Source organism: Erpetoichthys calabaricus, chromosome 10 (assembly GCF_900747795.2).
Source record: "Erpetoichthys calabaricus chromosome 10, fErpCal1.3, whole genome shotgun sequence".
NCBI classification, from domain to species: Eukaryota; Metazoa; Chordata; class Cladistia; order Polypteriformes; family Polypteridae; genus Erpetoichthys; species Erpetoichthys calabaricus.
In genome coordinates, this window is record NC_041403.2 from 45,204,187 (window position 1) to 45,228,274 (window position 24,088).

The following is a 24,088-nucleotide window of genomic DNA, read 5'->3' on the forward strand; positions in this document are numbered from 1 at the left end:
TCAGATGAGTCTGTTGGTGGATGTGACTTGTTGCACTATTAAATACAGACATACATTTCATTTTTGTGACATTATTGAAAATGAAAGTACAGAATTAATGATTAAAATCACCATTCATCACCATTCATCATGCAATGATGTCCCCTGGAGCTCAAATCACTGGTAGAATACCAATGGTCAGATCCAAGACATGGGGAGATTACATCTCTAGACTGGTCTGGGAATGCCTGAACATTCAACCAAGTGTTATAAAACATCTTTCAACAGTGAACACCATCCCTAGACATTAAAAGTACAGAGCTGTGCTATCATAAATATAAATAATAGAGTTGAATTCAGGCGGGTTAAATAACTAGTTTAGGGTGATGGAGTGAATCTGCTAATGGGAATTGAAAAAATCAACCTTGCTGTTTTATGTTCAATGAATCAGCTACTAGGCTACACTGGCTAGAGAGCTCCCACATCCTCTGAACCCCAGAAAACTTTAAACCATTTCTCATCTGGGTGTCACCAAGTTATCCACCAGGACAAATGAGTAAGACAAAGGATACATAAAGACAGGTCTAGGGGTGTCATCATTAAGCCAGCATTTCTCCCCTGGCTGGGGTTCATGTTGAGACCAACAAAAAGTGGAGGTGGTGCCCTTCTCTGAGACCACCAGGAGGTGGTGCTCAATCAGGACACGGGGAAGGCTCTGGCCCTCTCATAATTTTTCTCTGTTCCACCATGCACAAAGCAAGTTTATATGAATAATAAACATAAGGCATGCCAATTACAAAAAGTGATCCACTATCCTTCAGAAATCACCACCCACTTCAAAATGTTTGCATGGGTGACAGCCCGAGTTGCAAAAGTAACCAGCCAATTAATAGATTATGTACAGCACTGTGCAAAAGTTTTAGGCAGGTGTGAAAAAATGCTGTAAACAAAGAATGCTTTCAAAAATGGAAGTGCTAATCATTTATTTTCATCAATCAACAAAATGCAGTGAATGAACAAAAGAGAAATCAAAATCAAATCAGTATTTGGTGTGACCACCCTTTGCCTTCAAAACAGCATCAATTCTTCTAGGTACACTTGCACACAGTTTTTGAAGGAACTCGGCTGGTAGGTTGTTCCAAACATCTTGGAGAACTAACCACAGATCTTCTGTGGATGTAGGCTTCCTCACATCCTTCTGTCTCTTCATGTAATCCCAGACACACTTGATGATGTTGAGATCAGGGCTCTGAGGCGGCCATACCATCACTTCCAGGACGTCTTGTTCTTCTTTACGCTGAAGATAGTTCTTAATGACTTTGGCTGCATGTTTGAGGTCGTTGTCCTGCTGCAGAATAAATTTGGGGCCAATCATACACGTCCCTGATGGTACTGCAGGATGGATAAGTATCTGCCTGTATTTCTCAGCATTGAGAACACCATTAATCCTGACCAAATCTCCAACTCCATTTGCAGAAATGCAGCCCCAAACGTTCAAGGAACTTCCACCATGCTTCACTGTTGCCTGCAGACACTCATTATTGTACCGCTCTCCAGCCCTTCAATGAACAAACTGCCTTCTGCTACAGCCAGATATTTCAAATTTTGACTCATCAGTCCAGAGCACCTGCTGCCATTTTTCTGCACCCCAGTTCCTATGTTTTTGTGCATACTTGAGTCACTTGGCCTTGTTTCCACGTCAGAGGTATGGCTTTTTGGCTGCAACTCTTCCATGAAGACCACTTCTGGCCAGACTTCTCCGGACAGTAGATGGATGTACTTGGGTCCCACTGGTTTCTGCCAGTTCTGAGCTGATGGCACTGATGGACATCTTCCGATTTCGAAGGGTAATAAGCTTGATGTGTCTTTCATCTGCTGCACTGTTTCCTTGGCCGACCACTGCGTCTACGATCCTCAGCATTGCCCATTTCTTTGTGCTTCTTCAAAAGAGCTTGAACAGCACATCTTGAAACCTCAGTCTGCTTTGAAATCTTTGTCTGGGAGAGACCTTGCTGATGCAGTATAACTACCTTGTGTCTTGTTGCTGTGCTCAATCTTGCCATGACATGAAACTGTCTTCCACAACCTCGCCTTGGTAGCAGAGTTTGGCTGTTCCTCACCCAGTTTTAAGCCTCTACACAGCTGTTTCTGTTTCAGTTAATGACTGTGTTTCAACCTACGTGTGACATTGACGATCATTAGCACCTGTTTGGTATAATTGGTTGATCATACACCTGACTAGAATCCTACAGAATCCCTGACTTTGTGCAAGTGTACCTATAAGAATTGATGCTGGTTTGAAGGCAAAAGGTAGTAACACCAAATATTGATTTGATTTAGATTTTTCTTTTGTTCGCTCACTTAGCATTTTGTAAATTGATAACAATAAACAATCATTATTTATATTTCTGAAAGCATTCTTTGTTTACAGCATTTTTTCACACCTGCCTAAAACTTTTGCACAGTACTGTATATAGCAAGTTTTTCAAAGGCAGGACAATCCCTCTATCTCAAATTCAGTTTGACATTTGTACAGTGATCCTTTGCTTTTCGTGGGTTTGGTCTTTTCAATTGAACTTATTCATGGTATCTCCAAGAAACCAATAAAAACTAACAATAATTCTTTATATGTCCCGAAATATTCAATAGGCCATGAACCCACATGAGCTGTGCTCTGTCAAACGGTATGGAACCTGGGGCTGAATATGGGACTCTGAAGGATCCATAATCTGTTACAAATCACTACCCACTTTCAAATTTTTGCATGATTGACAGTCCAAGCTGCAAAAGTAATCTGGGAATTATTAAGTTATGTACAGTATATATCACGTTTCTCTAGGGTAGGACCATCCTTCCACCACCGAATTTAGTAGGGATGTCTGTGCAAGGAACCTACTGCTTTTCACAGGATTGGTCTTTGCAGTTTTTACTCACTTGTCACCCCAAGAAATCAATAAAAATGAATGGCAATACCTTACATATCCACAAACATTCTATAGGCCATGAAGCCATATGAGTTAGGCTTAGTAAAACAGTATGGAACCAGGGCTGCATTAAAACTCTTCTTCTACTGCTGAAAGGAAGCAAACAGAATTGCTTTCCTCCAGTAAAAGGCTTGCAAGGCTTCTGACCTCTTCTATTTCCTACAATTATGGTGATAACAAAGCACTGCCTGGCACAAAATTGATTATAGCAAGTGGGTAATAGTGTAAGAAGTAAATAACAGAATTAAATAACATTTCCTACTATGGAAACAGGAACAAAACAGTGGAAATATCAAGGCACTAACTATTTGCCACTGCTGGTTTGAATGTGGGTTTTAGGCTTCCTGAGATCTTTTATTCTTTCCCTTTTGGTCCTGGTTTTCTTGTTACTTATAATTTGTACCATTTTTCGGATAATGCCACATTATGTTTCTTTGTATAGTCACAGGCATTTTGTGGCAGTCTTTGAACGGCCACAGCAATATTGCTTAAGGCTGTGATTCCTAATTGCCATTCTCTTGGCATGGAGGTCTCACATTTATAAGATGACTGCATGCTGAGTAGGTACCCATGCTTTTGAGTTCTCTTCACCTAACAAACCTGAACAATAATACCTTCCATATGCCCAAACATTTTATAGGTCATGAACTCACACAAGTTGTGCTTTAGAACTGTGGAAGGTAAAAGGCACCTCCAAAAAGATTTTAGTGTGAGGAACCGTTACTTTTAAATCCCGGCTTCGTATCTTTGGTTTTGTGCTTGTGGCTTTGTTGTATGCTTCTTTGCCTTTATCCGTATTCGGACTTTGGGCGTTTAAACCACTAGTGCTTTGTCTGCTTCTATTCACTCCTAATTTTTTTTCTCTATATGTGTGCGGTTTCCCTCACAGAAGGGAGAGGACTGCTAAATTTAAGCAATATACAAAGGACTTAAAGGTCTGAAACAAATACTATTTAATCACTAGAGACTTTTCCTGAATGGCCCCTGGGTAAATTACATTATGAGAATCTCTTTTGCGTTTCAATAGACCATGAAGCAAGAAAAACAGTTATAGTGACAATGCTGCACAGTCAACAGTATACTCTACATTGTAGGTAACCAGGCTGTAACTTTCCATAATGAGCAAGCCCAAAATTAAGGGCATCTGCTGGGAATATCCACCTTGTCGTGGGCTTTGAGTAATGCGTGCCAAAGATGAGCTGTACCCTCTAGTGGGCATTCCTGGCTCATGTCAGTTGCTGGAGTCCTCTTTTAATGGTCGTGAACTCTCATCGTCTCACGCTGCATGCCTTGTCCTTTCAGAAGAAAGCTATCAAAGGTAGATCTTCTATGTGCAAAATCAGATTATTCAAATAATTTTAAATGACAAAATAATATTTAGATTTAATGGTGAGTGTCAAGGCAGTGAGAATGACATTTAGAGATGTCTCTTTAAAAGTCCCCACATTTTTCACATGTTGTATCTATTAGCGTTCAAAATACAAAGGCACTCTTTGGAAGTCATACATCAATACTTCCTTTAATTAGCAAGCTGTTTATGAAGCAGCTATAATTGTAACTTTAATGATGTCACAACAGCTTAATGAATAAGAGTTTCTCAAGCAAAGGCTCACAATGTATTATAAATCAGCAGAGGGACTGGATAGAGAGCACATTATTGCCTCCATTGCTAAAGCTGTAGTCTTTAAGCTTACATTGGATTTCTTTGTGTCTAGAGCTTTTAGTACACAGCAGATTTTTCACTCTGCCTCCAAAGGTGTCAGGATTCGAAAATATGAGTGGGCATTCAGAACTGTTATACAGCATCTATACTTTTACCTACTAGGCACAGAAATTTTTTAGAATTTTTCTGAAAATAGCAAAAAAAAAAAAAAAAGTTCATTTATTGCCAAAAAAGCTTTGATTGAGTTTGATTAGCAATGTTAATGAGGTATATAAATAGCAGGTAGCTACAATAGCTTCATGTGTGATACATTATTTTAAATTACTGCTGCACTATTTTACCATCATGGAGGTGCAGTAAATTAAAAATGTTGGACCTTGGCATTTAAAATCAAGGTTGCACTCCCAGCCTGCACTGGCTGATGCAGCTGTCCAAGCAGCATGACTGTTTGTTATATCAATGGCTAGCATTTTCTTTCTGTGGCTATAGTATCCAATGCCTCCAATTACTAACGCATGACTATTTCACTTTCCTTTGCGCACTCCAAAGTTTTACTCAGTTTTTTCTTTATTGCCACCCGGCATAAAAGTCAGGTTTGAAACAGCATGTTTCTATTACTTTGCATTTCAGCAGTCTATGCAGTGCACTTAGCTAACATATTGTGAACAGAGCTATACAGTATACTGTATGGAAACTTGAAATGAATAGATTGTGAATACTTCAAAACTTCCCTTAAAATGAAACAATACAAGTAGCTTCATTTTAATTGCCTGATTTTATTTCTTTTTTCAAGTACAATTTCATTTGAGTGAGAAGCATCTACTAAGTAACAACAAAGCCACACTGCATATTATCAAGAGTATTAAATGTGAAATGCTAAACGTAAATTTACGTATTTATACCACATAGGAAAAAAAATCATCTAATTTTATGTTTATTGGATGTTTCAAGTGATTGTAGAGAGACCTAAGAAATGATTTCACAAACTATCCAGCAAAGTGCTTGATTCATTTCCTTTTCCAAAATCCATTACTGTAAAAGCAAAACAATCTGCAGCCCTTTCCATTTTCTGTACAAGAGGTAATTTGATCTACAAATAAACACTTAGCTTTACTTTCCGCTGACCAAGACTGCCTTACAACAATTAACCTGCAAATGAACTCATCCGGTCTCCTAAGCATTCTACTGCTATAGCCTGGCATGAAGAAAGTGAACAGCTTTATTTAGAGAACTTAACAAGATCTTTAGAAGAAGAAAAACAAAGATTAAAGTTACATGAGCACTTCTTCTATATTATAGTTACAGCTGTGACCCAAGTACCTCATTGACGAAGAATGTTTCAGAGGGAATGCTTGTAGCATAATTCCTTGCTTTCCAACATGTAAAATTTTGAACCTACTGGCATACTGCACCTTGGCTCCTGATAGGTAGCCTCTCATGAGGTAACGCATGAGAATTAATATCAGGGTAACTTATGGTGTACACTCTGCTGTAATCACATACTGTATTTCAGTTGTTTCTTCAAATTAGGGAAGCGGAAACTCTTCTACCTAAACCTGTGCTTACTTTCCAATAACACATCCATGATAGAAAGCTGACTTTCAAACCTGACTTTTACAGACACTTTTATTAGCTCATGGACCTAACTTGCAGTTAGTTAGTAAGGTCAGTCCACTCATATTTTTTACATGATGGTACAAATGTTACCAAAATCCAGCCATTGATACATATCTAATCATTAGTGTCAGAACATGGAGATTTTTTTTGGTTTTTAGCATTTTTAAACTCAACAGCCTATCACTTTCTACAATCTCCAAATTATTTCAATATGACTTTAAAAATGCCTTATATTAGGAATGGTACTAAAATTTTGACTTTGGTACCAATACCAGCTTTGGCACCTCAGAACTGATACAAAAATGAAACCAATGCAAATAACTAATAACTTTGAATTTTTAAAAAAACAAAATGCAAGATGAACTGAGAATTCACAGTCAGCACAGCTGACGTGGGTCTAAGGAACACCGAATGCTAAAGGGCACCAGCTACTTCAGTGCTATCCACTTGTCTGATTATTAGCAATAACAAGAGCATTAACAAAGAGCAAAATACGACAAGAGCAAGATAAAAGGAAATAATTCATCCCTATCTTACACACATGTACTAAGTTTTCATGTGTTCACTTTGTTGTTGCTTATCCTCTTTAATAAAATCCCTTTGTGCGTCCAGGTGTCCGTGTGTGTGTGTCTTCTGGTGAAGTGCGCATGCACGAGGCTTCTGGTAAAGTGCGCATGCGCGGGGCACGATGCGATGCGTGATATTACTGTCAGAGAAAGTTAGAGGCGTTTTACGGAAATACAAACCAGTATTACTGCGAGAGGAAATTAAAGGTACACAATACAGTGACGCATATTACAGCCACATACAAGCCAGTATTACTGTCAGAGGAGATTAAAGGCATATTACCAACGCGCACTCCTGAAGCAGAGCAGGTAGGTCTGAACAATATTTCAACTTTATTTAAAGTTGGTCCCAGGACAACATCAACTGCAAATCTCCTTTATACTTGCTTTCTCAAAGAAATGAAAACCTGAAGAGTTCATCTCTTCTAAACTACAGCAGCCATGAGGGGGAAAAATACTTTCAGTGCCTAGTGTCGTAAAGGTAAATCCACTCCAGAGAAGTACAATGCAGGCAGGTCTGTTTCACAAGTACATACTTGTTTCTTCCACCAATTTGTAATTTCTGTAGAATTTAAAAGAAAACATGAAAACTGGAAAATGATAGCTTACTTAATTAATAGAGGAGACCACTAAAAAAAGAAAATGGGTGAGATGAAGGCCTGAAGCCACAGGGGGACTAATTTGAAAACCCCAATTTAGACAATCTATGAACATTAATACTATCTTAGATTTGTGATATACAGTACAGTACATATAATTAAACAAGTGCATAGAATATTTTGCCTCCATTTTGCAAGACAAGATTTGTAACACCGTTAGCAGTCACTGTAATATCTTCAGGTTCAACATTATCATATACCTTGTAAGCAAAGTATTGCCAAATTTTACTTTGACTGCCTTGTTTATTAATTGCTTGTGGATGACTAGTATTATCAACCATTTCCACCTCTTTTGTTTTTTTTAATAAACAAATTTGACATGTAGGTAACTGTGACCCACCTTCAACACTGGATCCAGGGGAGCAGCCATGGGATGCACTCTACGTCCCCTGGAACGCATGGTGGCAGCCCTCCTGGGTTACATCGGAGCCCCACAGGTCTGAATCCTGAAGTCTCACCTCTGTGGCCCCAATGTAACCCAGGAGGGCTGCCACCAAGCTAAAATTAAAATTATAACTACCTCAGTATAAAACGGACTTAAATAAATGTCTAACATCAAGAAACAGCAAAAGTTACTAACACTGTTTCATTGTGGCTTATCTTTGTTGCACATAGTAATAATATGCAGGTACACAATAGCAGCATTGGATTTAAAAAAAAAAAATAAGGTTTTGGTTTGATAAAAAATGTAATGTCATCATTTCATATCAGAATTATTGTCATGTGTACACAGTGTGATGAAGTTCTAATCTGCATATTTGAACAACACACAGCACACCATCACTGTCTTTGCCCAGTGGTCCGAACTCCTTCCATTAGTTACATACAATATCCATCCATCCATCTATTCGTCCAAATTGAAACCTACTTATAATATGAAATCACAAAAAAATAGATAGTGGTGAGTAAAAGAGTGGACATTCATCTTGCAAGTTTCACGAAATTGATGCTAAACTTTGTCCTGAGTGTAATTTTGCAACTACAAAACTCACTAAAAATGGTGTTTTGGATTTATAAATACTTTTTGGGGTGTTGAAAGAAAAGAATATTGCTCCTTAAGAGTTTGGGAACACCCACACATCCTTTAGAACTGCATATTTCTCAGGTAATGGTCCAGAAGAAATTAAACACCAAAAAACTGTCTTTTGGAAATTCAGCATGGTTAAACACAACCCATGATGAAAGAAAAATATGCCCTCTTGTAAAAAACCTGTAATCCAGGAAGACAATGAGACTCATCTATATAGTTGAGGGGGAAACACTACAGCTGTGGGTTTTACTGTAGATGAGATCATGCATTGGCCAGTACAAAACATTGTGGATGCAGGCAATATCCTTCCATCAGCCCCAGCACACTCCTGTGGCCTGACTGGAATTGACACCCTTGTGTTAGCACTTGTTTCCAATTACACTATTCATCTCCCCTATATCATATACAGTAGGCTATGTTTAAAGTTGGAGCAATGGCGCAGCATCTGCTAAAATTCATGAAAAGTAGTGCAGCTGGTTTTGTGTGATTAGCAGCAAACAAACAGCTTACAGTGTTATTTATATATATTTATGAGCTGAGTGAATTGAGGTGAACTGTGGCCAGGTTTGTAAAGCTATTTAGCAGCTGATGTACTAATTAATACTGAAAAAAAAAGAATTTGTATGGATTGAAAATGTGGGGTAGTTGGTGCACGTTACCATTTACGTATACAGTATCAAGTCATAAACTTATCCCAAACTGTTAACATGATTCACCTTCGCCTTGACCATCTTTTCATTTCAAACATTCTTTAAGAAATATTTGGGGCTAGATTGTGCATTATCAGTAACATTGTTCTGGAACTGACTTACGGAAATCTTTTCTAATTTTACATTTTAAGCTTTACTTTAATATTGATTTTTTTGGGTCAGGATAATTTTTCCTTATTCACCAAGGTACAGTATTACTCCTTTTCAGGGTGTAAAATCATGGATCGTGAAAAGAAACAAAACAGTGTATTTACACACAGAAGCACCTATGAAATGGGGTAGCAAGCCTCTTTTTAATTGTTTTAAACAAAGTCCAAGTTTTAATGATGTGAACCATATTAGTCTCATTAACATGGGGAAATATTCTTCTAACAACTGTAAAATGACAGTAAAAATGCACTGCTAGTCTTCTGCATACAAATGTCATTGCTGTTTTCTAAATATAACTTTTAAAATATAAATATAATTTTTGCACAGTGGAAAAGTGGAAAGCATGTAACAGACTTAAACTAAACTCAGGCCACAGAATGTCAATTATTATATTGGCTACCCTTCTCAAAATGGTATTATTTAAGAGCACATTATAATTTAAATGAGAGCACTTTACAAGAAATAGTTGCCTATTTACAACAGCTAATTTTTCAGTTTTGAGTTAATGGCATTGCTGCTTCTGGTCAGACCAGCGGGAACATTCAGTCTCAGAGCCCTTGTTATTCCTCGATCCTAGTGCTAACAATTGAACAGACCACTGAGGTAACTAGGAAGAGAAAAACTGAAGAAAATAAAAAAAATATATATATATAATCTATACTTTGCCTACAACAAGTTATGCAATGTTTTCTTCTTTTCCATCAACAAAAGAGCAGGTAAACATTGTATTTCGTATAATACATTCAAACAGACACATTTACACATTTAACAGACTCAAGTTAACAGTCTATGCCATTGATCACTTCCACTTTGCAATGGAGAAATGACACACAAAAGCACAAGCATTTTTAAGATTTCAAGCTACTTATAGGCAAATGTAGTCAAAAATGCATGACAAAAATAAAATACACACTGGAGGACCACTCTGAACCAGCCTTATGTGGACAGACACTGAAAAATTAGTTGTGTAAAAAAGAGAGATTTACTAAATAATGGTTGTAACATTTGTTCATTCTCCCTTAAAAACATGTAAAATTCTAGATAAAAATTTGTAAAACATAATATATTTGCCTCAAACTAATAAATATTTTAGCATATGCCTTTATTTGTATACATTAAAAAGTCATAGGATTTCCAGCTCAAGCTGTTACCATTATCTGTGCGCTTCAATAATTTAAATCTTTACTGCATAATTCTGTCAATCAATGCCTGAACATTTTATAAAAACAAATGAACTACAATCAGGGGGAGGTTTAAGATTTTGGAAATTCCTGTATAAAGTGACTGTTCTATGAATCTGCAGTTAAGTAATAATTTCTTTGCAAAGAGAAGTACCTGTAAGTATTTATGGATATGCCAGGAAGCTTGCTTGCCATCGTTCACAGACTCTACCGTAGTATTAGCCAGGCCTGCCACATCTCCCCCTGCAAACACCCATGGTTCACTGGTTTGCATAGTCTCTGGATCTAAATCTGGAAGACCCCATTGGTTAAGTCTGATAGGTGACATGGCTTCTTTCACTGCAAAACAGCAACAAAGCAAAATCATTTTACTTATTCACTTAGTATATTATATTTTTACATACAGTATGCCTAACATTTAACAATGACCGTGTAATCCCAAACATCCACATTCTCTGAGTAGACACATAATTGGAGTTATTGTTTTCCTCTCCTCTGCCCATTTCTTTGGCTAACTAGATCTTTTTTACAGTATATCTTTGATTTCACTTTAGTCATAATTTAAGTATATACTGTATCTATTACTTTGCACTTAATTACAGCAGATGTGATCTTTCATGTAGATGTTACTTGGCTAAACAGTGTTATGTTGTATAATATTTGTAAAAGAGAAAAACACTTTGATTCTTTCTTCATATCACATATAAGCAGAAACAGTGTAAAGTCAGCTTAGTCACTTGAAATAAGATACCTTGGATAAATGTGTCTACTAAATAAACAATAACAAAGGTGGACTGAGAAAATACATTCATAAAAATGGATCTTCACTCATATCCCTCACTCTGTCAGAAGCCCCTCTTGATAGCTCCAAATCCTCTTCACCAATCCTTCACATGCAATGATCTGCTAAAATCACAAATCTTCTTTTTTGTCTTTAAGCAATGCTTTGCCACAGATTTGCCTCTGCCATTTTTAGCTGCTGTTTGTTTTAGGGAGTTTCTGACTTTAGCAAGTGAAAGGTATGATAGAATGGATTCAGATAAGTAGATTGGCCTTTGCAAGTTTGTTCATTTTAACCACTTGATAAACTCCTTGGTTGAGCCGGCAGTGTGTTTTATGGATGAATATCTTGCTTTATGACAATATCCACCTGTCCTTGCAAGGGTCTTTGAAGACCAAATCTCCAGTGTAGCTCTTGAGTTTCCTGTGTCCATCTTTCAAGCTTAATACTAGAATTACCAGAGTCTACGAAAAAACTCATAGATCCGGCCCACCTTAAAACCGTTCTCAGCTCTCCTTTATCTTCTAAATGTGCCGATTAACAAAAGCAGCTGGCTATTCCATTCCCAACCGCCGCAGAATGTTCACTAAGTTTTCCTAGCTCATGCCTTGTTTGATTATCTAGGAGTGACTGAAATGCTGGAGTTTTAGAGTGGAAATAATAGATCACTATGTGGAACACACGCAGTTCATGTGTGTTCCGTTTCTACAGTAATCTGTGTAAACACATTTTTAAAACAGAAAAGTTTTTCATATTTTAGTAGTAAATGACAAAATGTAGGCATAAACTATACAATGTATGAAGCCTGAAGTCCAAAGATCAAGTAAACACTTTCACAAAAGGTTCAAGGATGCTACAACAGCTTCCGTGGCGTAGCAGAAAGATTTGCTGACTTGTAATCAAGAGTCCCCGGTTCGATGCCCACTCACTCCTATATTTGCCGTTTTCAGTAGTGAGCTGATCCTTTGTTAATATTATACAGTACACACATACATTTGGTTTGCATCTGTAACACACGGTGTGCATTTATAGGACTTGTAAAAGTTATCGTTTTTTTTACTCCTCTCTAAATCACGATCACGATACATTATTTTTTATTTGAAAAGGAATAACTGGTGAGTTGTGTTTTGAGACAATGGAACTGGACATTCTTTCATCTGGAGGGATAAAAGCTGACACACAAACGCTGGCAAATCTGCCTTCTTTGTATCTCACCGTCACTTGATTATTTTTTTTTTATTCAGTTTTATTGAGTGTTCCTGCTCATGCTGAATTAGTGTGCACCTTATGGTGTATGATGTCAAAAAAACAAAAAAAACACAGACGTAGGTATATATGATATTTGGAATTATTCATTGTATGACCTGTATAGTACTTTTCGGAAAACTCTGTGACATGGGTGTAACATTATTCAAATTATTCATATTCATTCGCATAACATCTTGTGGTTTGTAATCAGTGACTGCATGTTTTTTTCCCGATCTTTCCAGTCCCCACATGTTGCTGTATGCTGTTTCTTTTGTACTCCAGGACATGCAGAGGATAGAATAGTACAGAACAGTAAGTTCAGCGCTATATGCAGTCATCAGATTCAAATGTTAACTGTTCACACACACGCAAGGATAGTCTTTCCTACATTTACAACGTGTGTACCTGTTACAATGTACACGCTTCTCTCTATGCTGTGGTTCCTATTACACACCTGAAAGAAAGACACAATATATGTGAAAACATCATCGCACTAATGCAATATTATTTGAAAACAAACAGATCGGGTGTGGATTTATGTTGGCACTATTACTGAAAGAAAAAAAGATCAACATGTGCATTGATCCTGCAGCACTGAATAAGCTCACGCGCTCTAACAACCCCCCCCCCCCCCCCCATCCCAAAAAAAAGAGCAGCTTACTACTGAAAATGGCAAATATAGGAGTGAGTGGGGATCGAACCGGTGACTCTTGATCACACTTGGTTTGCATCTGTACTTGCACTGTATCCTAGAGTCAACATAAATCCACACCCAATCTGATACAGTACCTGTCAGTACCTACTCTTCTACCACTGCTGATTTTATTATTTGGAAGGTTCCTGTGGACAAATCAGGTGCCCTTTCCAAGACTGGAGGTGCCTCATAAAATTATATATATATATAAAATAATTTAATAATAATAATAACACAAATAGTACATGATATGTGTTTCGCCCTTATTGGTGCATGTCAGGTGTACGCACTTTTGCATCCCCTTATGGGGACTGAATCTTGGACATCAGTGTCTGAGGTGAAGCTTCAGATGTTGCATCATGACGGCTGGTTCACATATTTGAATGGGTGAAGATCGTAGTACAGTATTACATTCCTAGTGGTGAAAGGTGAAAGGATGAAACATGTGTCATGTACTCTTTGTATTATTTGGCAGATATTTTATCACATATCTATGAGCTGCTTCTTGCAACTGAGAGGACGTAGTGGATGTCTGTGAACTGGTTGACAATCACAAGCATTACCTGACAGGTAACCACCTAAATAATCAGAATAATTCAGAACTAGGAATGTAATATATATATTGTGTCACACATGTGTGTCAAAGGGTCATCTTCCAGGCACATCATCAATGAGGGCAACTGACTCCGCCCCTTCCGGTCTAGTGACAATAAAGTCAAGATGTTCGCAGAAGGAGTATCACTTTAGGAAAGAGCGAACCACAGAAAGAAGCTCCACACTGGACTTGTGTGCTTTCTCAGTTGACATATATATATATATATATATATATATATATATATATATATATATATATATATATATATATATATATATATATATATTGTGGCAGGTGATCCCCCAGATCATCGCCCTGGTGGCTTTGGGGATCACGGGAACAGAGCTTAGAAACTCAACCCTATCGGGGCCCGTGGTCACCTCCAGGGGGTGCCCCAATGCCTATGGAGCCCTGGCCATCAGCACATCCGCTACACCAAGAAGTGTTGGGTAAAAAGACCAGGGACACCTGGAGTGCTTCCGGGTGCGCAGCCAGTACTTCTGCCACACCAGGAAGGGCTGGCGGAAGCTTATCAGGAGGCACCTGGAGCACGTCCGGGTGTGTATAAAAGGGGCTGCCTCCCTTCATTCGATGGCTGGAGTTGGGAGAGTAGCAGGACAGAGCTCGGAGGAGAGGAGTGGAGGCGGACCTGAGGAAAAGGCATTGCGGAAGAAGGCCTGGACTTTGGGGTGAAGTGGTTTGTGTGTGCTTCATTTGTGTAAATAGTCTTGTAAATAAAGTGTGGTGGTGCGTTAAACAACGTCTACCTGTCTGTGTCTGGGCTGTTCCCCACAATATAAACATTTACATATACATGTGCATATACAAACACACACATATATATATATATTATTATAACATACTTGAAGAGTAATCCTGCTACATGTGTGAGACAGCACTAAAGAACAGTTATCACAGTATCCTTTTAGCAGGTAATACCCCTTAACTCAGAAGGTCAGGGCTTTTACATTTAAATATACAAGTATGTAAGGGGCAAGTTTATAGGTGTGAGCCAGAGGCAAATGGTGTCAGAAGACAGACACTTCACTGCAGATTGAAAATCCGAAAGAGTGTGACAGTGCCAAATTGGAAACCTGTTATATTTCTCATGTATTGTATTTGTCATAATTTGCTTTTGCTTTCTTTCTAGTACTTTCAGACGAACAAGAGTAACGACTTTATTAGATAAAAACACAATGTGCCTCAGAACAGTTGTGTTGTGCTGCCACCTCTAACAGAGTAATTATAATGCAGTGACTAGGAGATGAAACATATGATGAAGTGGCAGTGTTGTGCTTAGAAAAGACAAACAGAACAAATGGAAATGACGAGGAGAAGAAATTTTTAAAAAGCCAGAAAGTTGAAACCAAGAATTGAATCTATCTTTCATCTAATTAAAATCGTAATCAAAGTAAGAAAGAGTAGTCAACAGAAACAGAAGTCAAAAGTCAGGAACTGGGATGTGTAAGTAACACTACTACTACTACATGCAAACTCAGATAGAGATGAATTTGTGATGATGTGCATGACTTCTGGAATAAGTGACTTAGCAACCTGATGTCATGTCCAGGAAAACACAGTCTCAAGATGGTGAGGTCCAGGGAAAAGATGAAGAAAAAAAAATCAACATACTTAGCTGTTATTCAAATAAAACTAACGACAGAAACTAATTCAAAATATGACACCACAACCCAACCCCCCACCCTCCCCTCCACAAAAATCTTGAGAAAAGAACATAAAATAAGCAAAATAAAGGCAGGTACATCACAACAGATTGTCCTTCTCCACAAGTCACATGTTATAGAGGTTTAACCAAAATTCCATCTAGTGCTGCTACCTCACTGTTGTAGAAGATTGCCTCCAAATGCTAGTATGTTTAACATCTGTATGCATGTCCTCCGCAAGTTCATGTGGGTTTTTCTCCCACCTTTCAAAGACAGGCATGTTTGCGACAGTTTAGAGGCCTCAGTTACCCTATGTGAGTAAACGACGAGATGTGCTTGAATGTGCAATGCAATAGCCTCACGTTTTCTGCAGGATTAACTCCTGCCTTGTGCTTCACATTAAGAACAGGCTTGATATGACTGTGAAGAATGTGTTCTATCATGGATGGATGGACGGATGAATGATAACTATAAAACAGAGCTGACAGGCTGATAGAGAGATTCTCACTGCCCAGTTACTGTGTGTGTATGGAATTTGCAAGTTCTAACCATGTCTATGTGTGCTACTCTTCACCAGCTTTCCAAAGATATGTCAGTATGAATACACCTAACAAAGGACTGGCATATCAACCAGAGTTCTTTAATGGCTTGAACTATTGTAAATGCTTCTTTCTGTCCCCCTGCCATGTGCCTTTATTCATACAAGAAGGGCTGCAAAATGAACGTATAATAAAACTTCCTGAAGAACTTGCTAAACATTTACAAGTGTTTAGAATGCCATGCAGAGTTATGATAATAAATCCAAGATGTGAACCACATTCTCTTGTGGTTGTGTCAGTTTTCAATACACTGGTTGATTACTCTTTTACTTCAATGTTGTTAATTTCTTTGTAAAGTACACTTTGTGAAAGTACTTACTATGAAAAGTGCTATATAATTGATTATCCCAGTTAAATGTTAAAGAGACTTGTTTAAATGAACAGTATTTATAATTGCAGTTCCTCACTGAAGACGCCTGGCTTCAAATGCTTTAATGGAAATTAAAGATGGTGCATACTGTGGTTGGCAAAGCAGAGCAGCTGAAAATAAGAAACTTAAGCATCTACATGTGGGTGGGGAAAAATGGTCATTCAGGAATACTTTAATATTAGGAGAAGAAAAGGGAGCATCAGACAAAGAAGAAGTAGGAGATGCTAAGTGTATTTACATCAAGTAGAGAAACATGCTGATAGATTTATAAAGACTTGGTGATTGATATCTTTTAAATTTGATAGAAGGAAATAAATCAAAAATTGAGCATGCAGGAAAATTTTCCAGTACTGTCTGAAAAGAGATTTATAGGTCATGGCTTCACTTATCAGCATGCCAGTGATCTGTCACATGCTGCTGTAATAAGATATAATAATTCAAATCACAAAGAATAATCTGAAAAAATCAAATTGAAGCAACAGACTCCGCTGAGAATGCATCTCATCTCACTTCAAGCCAGGCAGGCATAGGCAATGCAGTTTCACCTAAGGCAAGGCTGAGCTCCCTCGTGTTATGCAGGACTAAAATAATGACACTTTAAGGAAGTACTAAATTCAACACGGTGTGCAGTTAGCCAGCTGTTACGGCAAGGCTGCCATGTGTGCATTCTGCTCTCCACATCACCCACTACATTGTTTTCTTCTAAGGTAGCCAAGCAGCACATAAAACTCACCAATTTTCTTTTTCAGGACTGCATTTGCAAAACCACCTGACCACAATCTACCAACAATGCACAGTTTTCAGAAATAACTGGCAGAAGACAATGCGTGTATTTTTGTTTTTTATACATACCTAACCTGCACACAGGCAAGATACATAGGATCCTTCTTCATGTCACATTTAATGTCAACCATTCGTGTTACACCATCCAGAAATGACACTGATAAGACAAGCTGTGACATTAACTGGCTGGTGGCTGTAGAGATGACTTCATGCCAGCAGCCTTGTGCTTCAAGCAGTTCTATTTGAAAATTTTAATACACTTTCACGCTGTGCACAGATTAAATGATTGCATTTTACTGCTCCCATTAAAGCCTTTCATTGTTAAAAAGACACATTTATTTGAGTAATTTTTGTAGAAAATATGCTATGGAAAAAATAAAAAACAATGTTTGCCTACCTGCTTATATAAGTAGGAAAATAATTGGGATTTGCATTTTAACAAAGCAGATCACATACTGGGTGACACTGTGGCACTGTTCTTTGGTCTGCTGCCTCTCAACTCCTGGACATTAGTTTAAATCTTGACTTGGTCACTATCTGTGAAGGGCTTAAATATTTTCTCCAGGTATTGTGGTGTTCCCCTCTCATTCCAAAACACATGCATGGCAGATTAATTTGTGACTCCAAACTGGACTTGTGCAAGTTATGTGTTAATGTTCATTCATATTGTAAGAGGGTAGCCATAAGGTGGAGAAAAAAAAAAAAAAATATATATATATATATATATATATATATATATATATATATATATACAGTGATCCCTCGCTATATCGCGCTTCGCGGCTTCACTCCATCGCGGATTTTATATGTAAGCATATTTAAATATATATCGCAGATTTTTCGCTGCTTCGCGGGTTTCTGCGGACAATGGGTCTTTTAATTTCTGGTACATGCTTCCTCAGTTGGTTTGCCAGTTGATTTCATACAAGGGACGCTATTGGCAGATGGCTGAGAAGCTACCCAGCTTACTTTCTCTCTCTCTCTCTCTTGCGCTTACGTAGGGGGGTGTGAGCAGGGGGGCTGTTCGCACACCTAGACGATAGGGACGTTGCTACCTTCTGTGTGCAGCTGCTTCCTGAAGGACATGCTTCGCATACTTAAAAGCTCAAAGGGCACGTATTGATTTTTGACTTTGTTTTTTCTCTGGCTCTCTCTCTCTCCCTGCTCCTGACGGAGGGGGTGTGAGCTGCCGCCTTCAACAGCTTTGTACCGGCGGTGCTTCGCATACTTAAAAGCAAACAGCCCTATTGATTTTTTTTTGACTGCTTGCTTTGTTCTCTCTCTCTCTCCTGACGCGCACTCCTTTGAAAAGGAAGATATGTTTCCATTCTTTTAATTGTGAGACGGAACTGTCATCTCTGTCTTGTCATGGAGCACAGTTTAAACTTTTGAAAAAGAGACAAATGTTTGTTTGCAGTGTTTGAATAACGTTCCTGTCTCTCTACAACCTCCTGTGTTTCTGCGCAAATCTGTGACCCAAGCATGACAATATAAAAATAACCATATAAACATATGGTTTCTACTTCCCGGATTTTCTTATTTCGCGGGTGGCTCTGGAACGCAACCCCCTGCGATGGAGGAGGGATTACTGTACTGTATACCACTAACGGCGCACTTCACAATAACATGCAGTTATTGTGCATTGACTTAAGCATTTATAGTTGTCATACTCTTTCTCTGTACGTTTGGTATTCATTTGCTCAGAGTTTGATGTGCTTGCTGCTTCCTGAGCAGCTCTTCTTTTCTACACCCTAGCGGCCCACTTCTTCTCTTCTTTCGCCGGCATCTTTTCATGTTAAAACTGATTAAGTCAGTGTTTGTGTTGCAGTTACTTAGTACGTTTTCATTAATTTTTCACATAAGCTGGCACTTAAGTCTTCAATCTGCCTCAAGAATGATTTAAGATATGAAGAGGTAGGGGAAGTGACAGCGAAGGTGGTAGGGATGAGAACGGCACTCATACGCATGTGTCACATGGCTGCCCTGCTGGCTGCTGCCGAGAGTTGATTCTACAATAAAAATAAAAAGAGGAATAACCTTGGAGGTCAATCGTCACCCCGAAAGCGGATAGTAAACGTCACATAGTATATCTGTACCAAATTTCAGGTCAATAGTTCAAACGGTTTGCGAGCTACAGGTGATTTAAAATCTTGGACAGACAAACAGACAGCCACGGTAATGTATTATATAAGAATATACATATACAGTATATATCTGCCCAAAGATTTGAATTTTCGTCTCATCAGACAACAGATTTTTTTTCTTCATGCTCTCAGAGTTCTTTAAACAGTCATGTGACTTCTACTCAAGAATGCCTTCCAGTTAGCTACTCTACCAAAAATGTATGATTGATGGAACGTTGCTGTTATGGTTGTCTAACTGATATGTTCTCCCATCTCAGTAGAGGACTTAGGAAACTTTGTTAGAGTGACCATTGAGTTCTCGGTGACCTCCTTGATGAAGTCCCTTCATCTCCCTTTTACTCAATTTGGTCAGAATGGCCTATGAAGAGTCCTGGTGGTTCCAAATGTCTCCGATTTCACCATTATTAAGGCCACTGTGCTCCTGGGAACATCCAGATCTTTAAAAATGGTTCTATCCCCTTCCCCTGATTTATACCACAGAACAATTTTATCCTTGAGGTCTACAGAGAGTCTGTTGGACTTTATGGTTTGGTCTTCATCCTGACATTCAGTGTGAATTGTTGGACTTTAGACACACAAGTACATGTGTGCCTTTCTAAACAAAGTCCAATCAATTCCGTTTTCGACAGATGGACTCGAATAAAGTTCTAGACGCATCTCAAGGACAATTACAATAAAAGAATTGCATCTGACCACAGTTTGGAGTGCCACAGCAAAAGGATCTACAGTAAATACTTAGAGCAATGAGAGATTTCAGGGTTTGATTTTTTGTAAATTTGAAATGTTTTCACTTTTTCATTATGGGTTTTTGAGTGTAGACTGATGAAGTTGAGCTTTAAAGACGATAAGGGCATTTTTTCTGATGAGGAGCTTTGTATTCAATGGAACTGCCAATGCGTATCTAGTCCCACCTTATAGTGAGTATGAAATTCAGTTGGTTAAAGAAGTGTCCTCTGCCTAGATGTTTTATAAATGAGGTAATGTGTCCCTGGTTAGTTAAAGGATCATTGTCTCAGCTGGATGTTTTAAGTGCTTATGGCATGTCTCATAAATGAGAAAATGCTTCTGAAGATGCAGAACTTATTACCCATCTAGAAAGATTTGGCACGTGAAGTGAAGGAAATATTCAGACCCTTACACTTCGTACACACTTTATTGTGTTGTAGATTTAATTTTCAATGAATGAATCTGGAATTTTTGGCAATGAATCTAAACTTAATAAGCAATAATGACAAAGTAAAAACATGCTTTAAAAAATTATACAAATTTATTTTAAAAAAAAAAACAGAAATCTGTCAATCATTTAAGTATCCAGACCCTTAATTTGATACTTTGTACAAGTCCCTTCTGCTGCAACTACAGCTTTGAGTCTTTAGGGGTAAGACTCTAAATGCTTTATATACCAGTATTTGGGACATTTATCTCATTCTTCCTGGCAGATCCCCTCAAGCTCCATTACATCAGATACAAAGTGTCTTCTGGTGTCTCCACACACGTTCTCTGGGGTTTAAGTCAAGGCTTTGGCTGGGCCACTTAACGGCAGTCAGGATTTTGTTCTGATGCTACTCCACTGTTGTGCTGGCTGTGTGCTTCAGGTCATTGTCACGCTGAAAGATGAACTGTTGCCCCAGTGTGTGGTCATGTACTCCCTGGAGCAGGTTTTCTTCAAGGATCTCTCTCTTTTAGGTTGCATTCATCCTTCCCTCAATTCTGACTATTCTCCTTATCCCTGCCACTGAGAAGCACCCCCATAGCATGATGCTGCCACCACAATGTTTCACAATAGAGATGGTATTAGGAAAATGATGAACACTGGCTAGTCTTTACCAGAAAAGTGCCTGGAATTTTATCCAAATAGTCAAAGATTTGTCCTGAAGCCACTCCACTGTTATCTTGGCTGAATACTTCGGGTCACTGCCGTGATGAAAGGTGAACCATCACCCTAGTCTAAAGTAGTAAATGACTTGCAGGTAAATGCAGACAGAGGCCATTTATCTGTTCTCATCCTCTTAGATCTAAGTGCCACATTTGATACCATTGATCACAATATTCTTAGAAATCACCTTAGTCAATGGGTGGGCCTCTCTGGCAGTGTCTTAAATTGGTTTGAATCCTACCTGGCAGGTAGAAAATTCTTTGTTAGCTGTGGTAATTACAACTCAAAGACACATGATATTCTATATGGTGTTCCACAAGGCTCTATCCTGGGTCTGCTGCTCTTTTTGATCTACATGCTTCCGTGAGGTCAGATTATCTCAGGGCATAACGTGAGTTACCACAGCTATGCTGATGACACACAACTGTATTTATCAATGGCGCCTGATGACCCCGACTCTGTTGTTTCACTAACACAATGTCATACTTGTGTTTCTAAATGGATGAATAGTAGTTTTCTCAAGCTAAACAAAGAAAAAACAGAAATTTTAGTGATTGGCAATAATGGATATAATGAGTTTATTAGAAACAAACTTGATGCATTAGGATTAAAAGTCAAGACGGAGGTAAATAATTTAGGGGTAACTGTTGACTGTGACCTGAATTTTAAATCACATATTAATCAGATCACTAGGACAGCATTTTTTCACTTAAGAAACATAGCAAAAGTTAGGCCTCTTATATCATTGAAAGATGCTGAGAAATTAGTTCACGCTTTTGTTTTCATTCGACTAGATTACTGTAACGTACTCCTCTCAGGACTACCCAAAAAAGACATAAATCGTTTGCAACTACTACAGAATGCAGCTGCTAGAATCCTAACCAGGAAAAGAACATCTGAGCACATTTCTCCAGTTTTGATGTCACTACACTGGTTACCTGTATCTTTAAAATACTGCTTATTGTTTACAAAGCCTTAAATAATTTCGCTCCATCTTATATATCGGAATGTCTGACACCCATCCATCCATCCATTGTCTCCCGCTTATCCGAGGTCGGGTCGCGGGGGCAGCAGCTTGAGCAGAGATGCCCAGACTTCCCTCTCCCCAGCCACTTCTTCTAGCTCTTCCGGGAGAATCCCAAGGCGTTCCCAGGCCAGTCGAGAGACATAGTCCCCTCCAGCGTGTCCTGGGTCTTCCCCGGGGCCTCCCCCCAGTTAGACGTGCCCGGAACACCTCACCAGGGAGGCGTCCAGGAGGCATCCTGATCAGATGCCCAAGCCACCTCATCTGACTCCTCTCGATGTGGAGGAGCAGCGGCTCTACTCTGAGTCCCTCCTGGATGACTGAGCTTCTCACCCTATCTTTAAGGGAAAGCCCAGACACCCTGCGGAGGAAACTCATTTCAGCCGCTTGTATTCGCGATCTCGTTCTTTCGGTCACTACCCATAGCTCATGACCATAGGTGAGGGTAGGAACATAGATCGACTGGTAAATTGAGAGCTTCGCCTTGCGGCTCAGCTCCTTTTTCACCACGACAGACCGATGCAACGCCCGCATTACTGCGGATGTCGCACCGATCCGCCTGTCGATCTCACGCTCCATTCTTCCCTCACTCGTGAACAAGACCCAGAGATACTTGAACTCCTCCACTTGGGGCAGGATCTTGCTACCAACCCTGAGAGGGCACTCCACCCTTTTCCGGCTGAGAACCATGGTCTCGGATTTGGAGGTGCTGATTCTCATCCCAGCCGCTTCACACTCGGCTGCGAACCGATCCAGAGAGAGCTGAAGATCACGGCCTGATGAAGCAAACAGGACAACATCATCTGCAAAAAGCAGTGACTCAATCCTGAGCCCACCAAACCGGACCCCCTCAACGCCCTGGCTGCGCCTAGAAATTCTGTCCATAAAAGTTATGAACAGAATCGGTGACAAAGGGCAGCCCTGGCGGAGTCCAACTCTCACTGGAAACGGGTTCGACTTACTGCCGGCAATGCGAACCAAGCTCTGCCACCGATCGTACAGGGACTGAACAGCCCTTATCAGGGGGCCTGGTACCCCATACTCTCGGAGTACCCCCCACAGGATTCCCCGAGGGACACGGTCGAATGCCTTTTCCAAGTCCACAAAACACATGTAGACTGGTTGGGCAAACTCCCATGCACCCTCCAGGACCCTGCTAAGGGTATAGAGCTGGTCCACTGTTCCGCGACCAGGACGAAAACCACATTGTTCCTCCTGGATCCAAGGCTCGACTATCCAACGGACCCTCCTCTCCAGGACCCCTGAATAGACTTTTCCAGGGAGGCTGAGGAGTGTGATCCCTCTGTAGTTGGAACACACCCTCCGATCCCCCTTCTTAAAGAGGGGGACCACCACCCCGGTCTGCCAATACAGAGGCACTGTCCCTGATGTCCATGCGATGTTGCAGAGGCGTGTCAGCCAAGACAGTCCTACAACATCCAGAGCCTTGAGGAACTCCGGGCGTATCTCATCCACCCCCGGGGCCCTGCCACCAAGGAGTTTTTTGACCACCTCGGTGACCTCAGTCCCAGAGATGGGGGAGCCCACCTCTGAGTCCCCAGGCTCTGCTTCCTCATTGGAAGGCATGTTAATGGGATTGAGGAGGTCTTCGAAGTACTCCCCCCACCGACCCACAACGTCCCGAGTCGAGGTCAGCAGTGCACCATCCCCACCATACACAGTGTTGACACTGCACTGCTTCCTCCTCCTGAGACGCCGGACGGTGGACCAGAATCTCCTCGAAGCCGTCCGAAAATCGTTCTCCATGGCC

The 24,088-nt window shown here is 39.7% G+C and overlaps 1 protein-coding gene across 2 annotated transcripts in view; it reads right to left on the bottom strand.

Moving 5' to 3' along the window:
• LOC114658374 (dihydropyrimidine dehydrogenase [NADP(+)]-like) overlaps positions 1–24,088 on the bottom strand; it is a 1,245,381-nt gene that overhangs the window by 524,427 nt on the left and 696,866 nt on the right. For both annotated transcript variants that reach the window (XM_028810459.2, XM_051933021.1), the window contains one exon: positions 10,694–10,878. In XM_028810459.2, the coding sequence (XP_028666292.2) occupies positions 10,694–10,878 (185 nt within the window). The remainder of the gene's footprint in view (positions 1–10,693; positions 10,879–24,088) is intronic.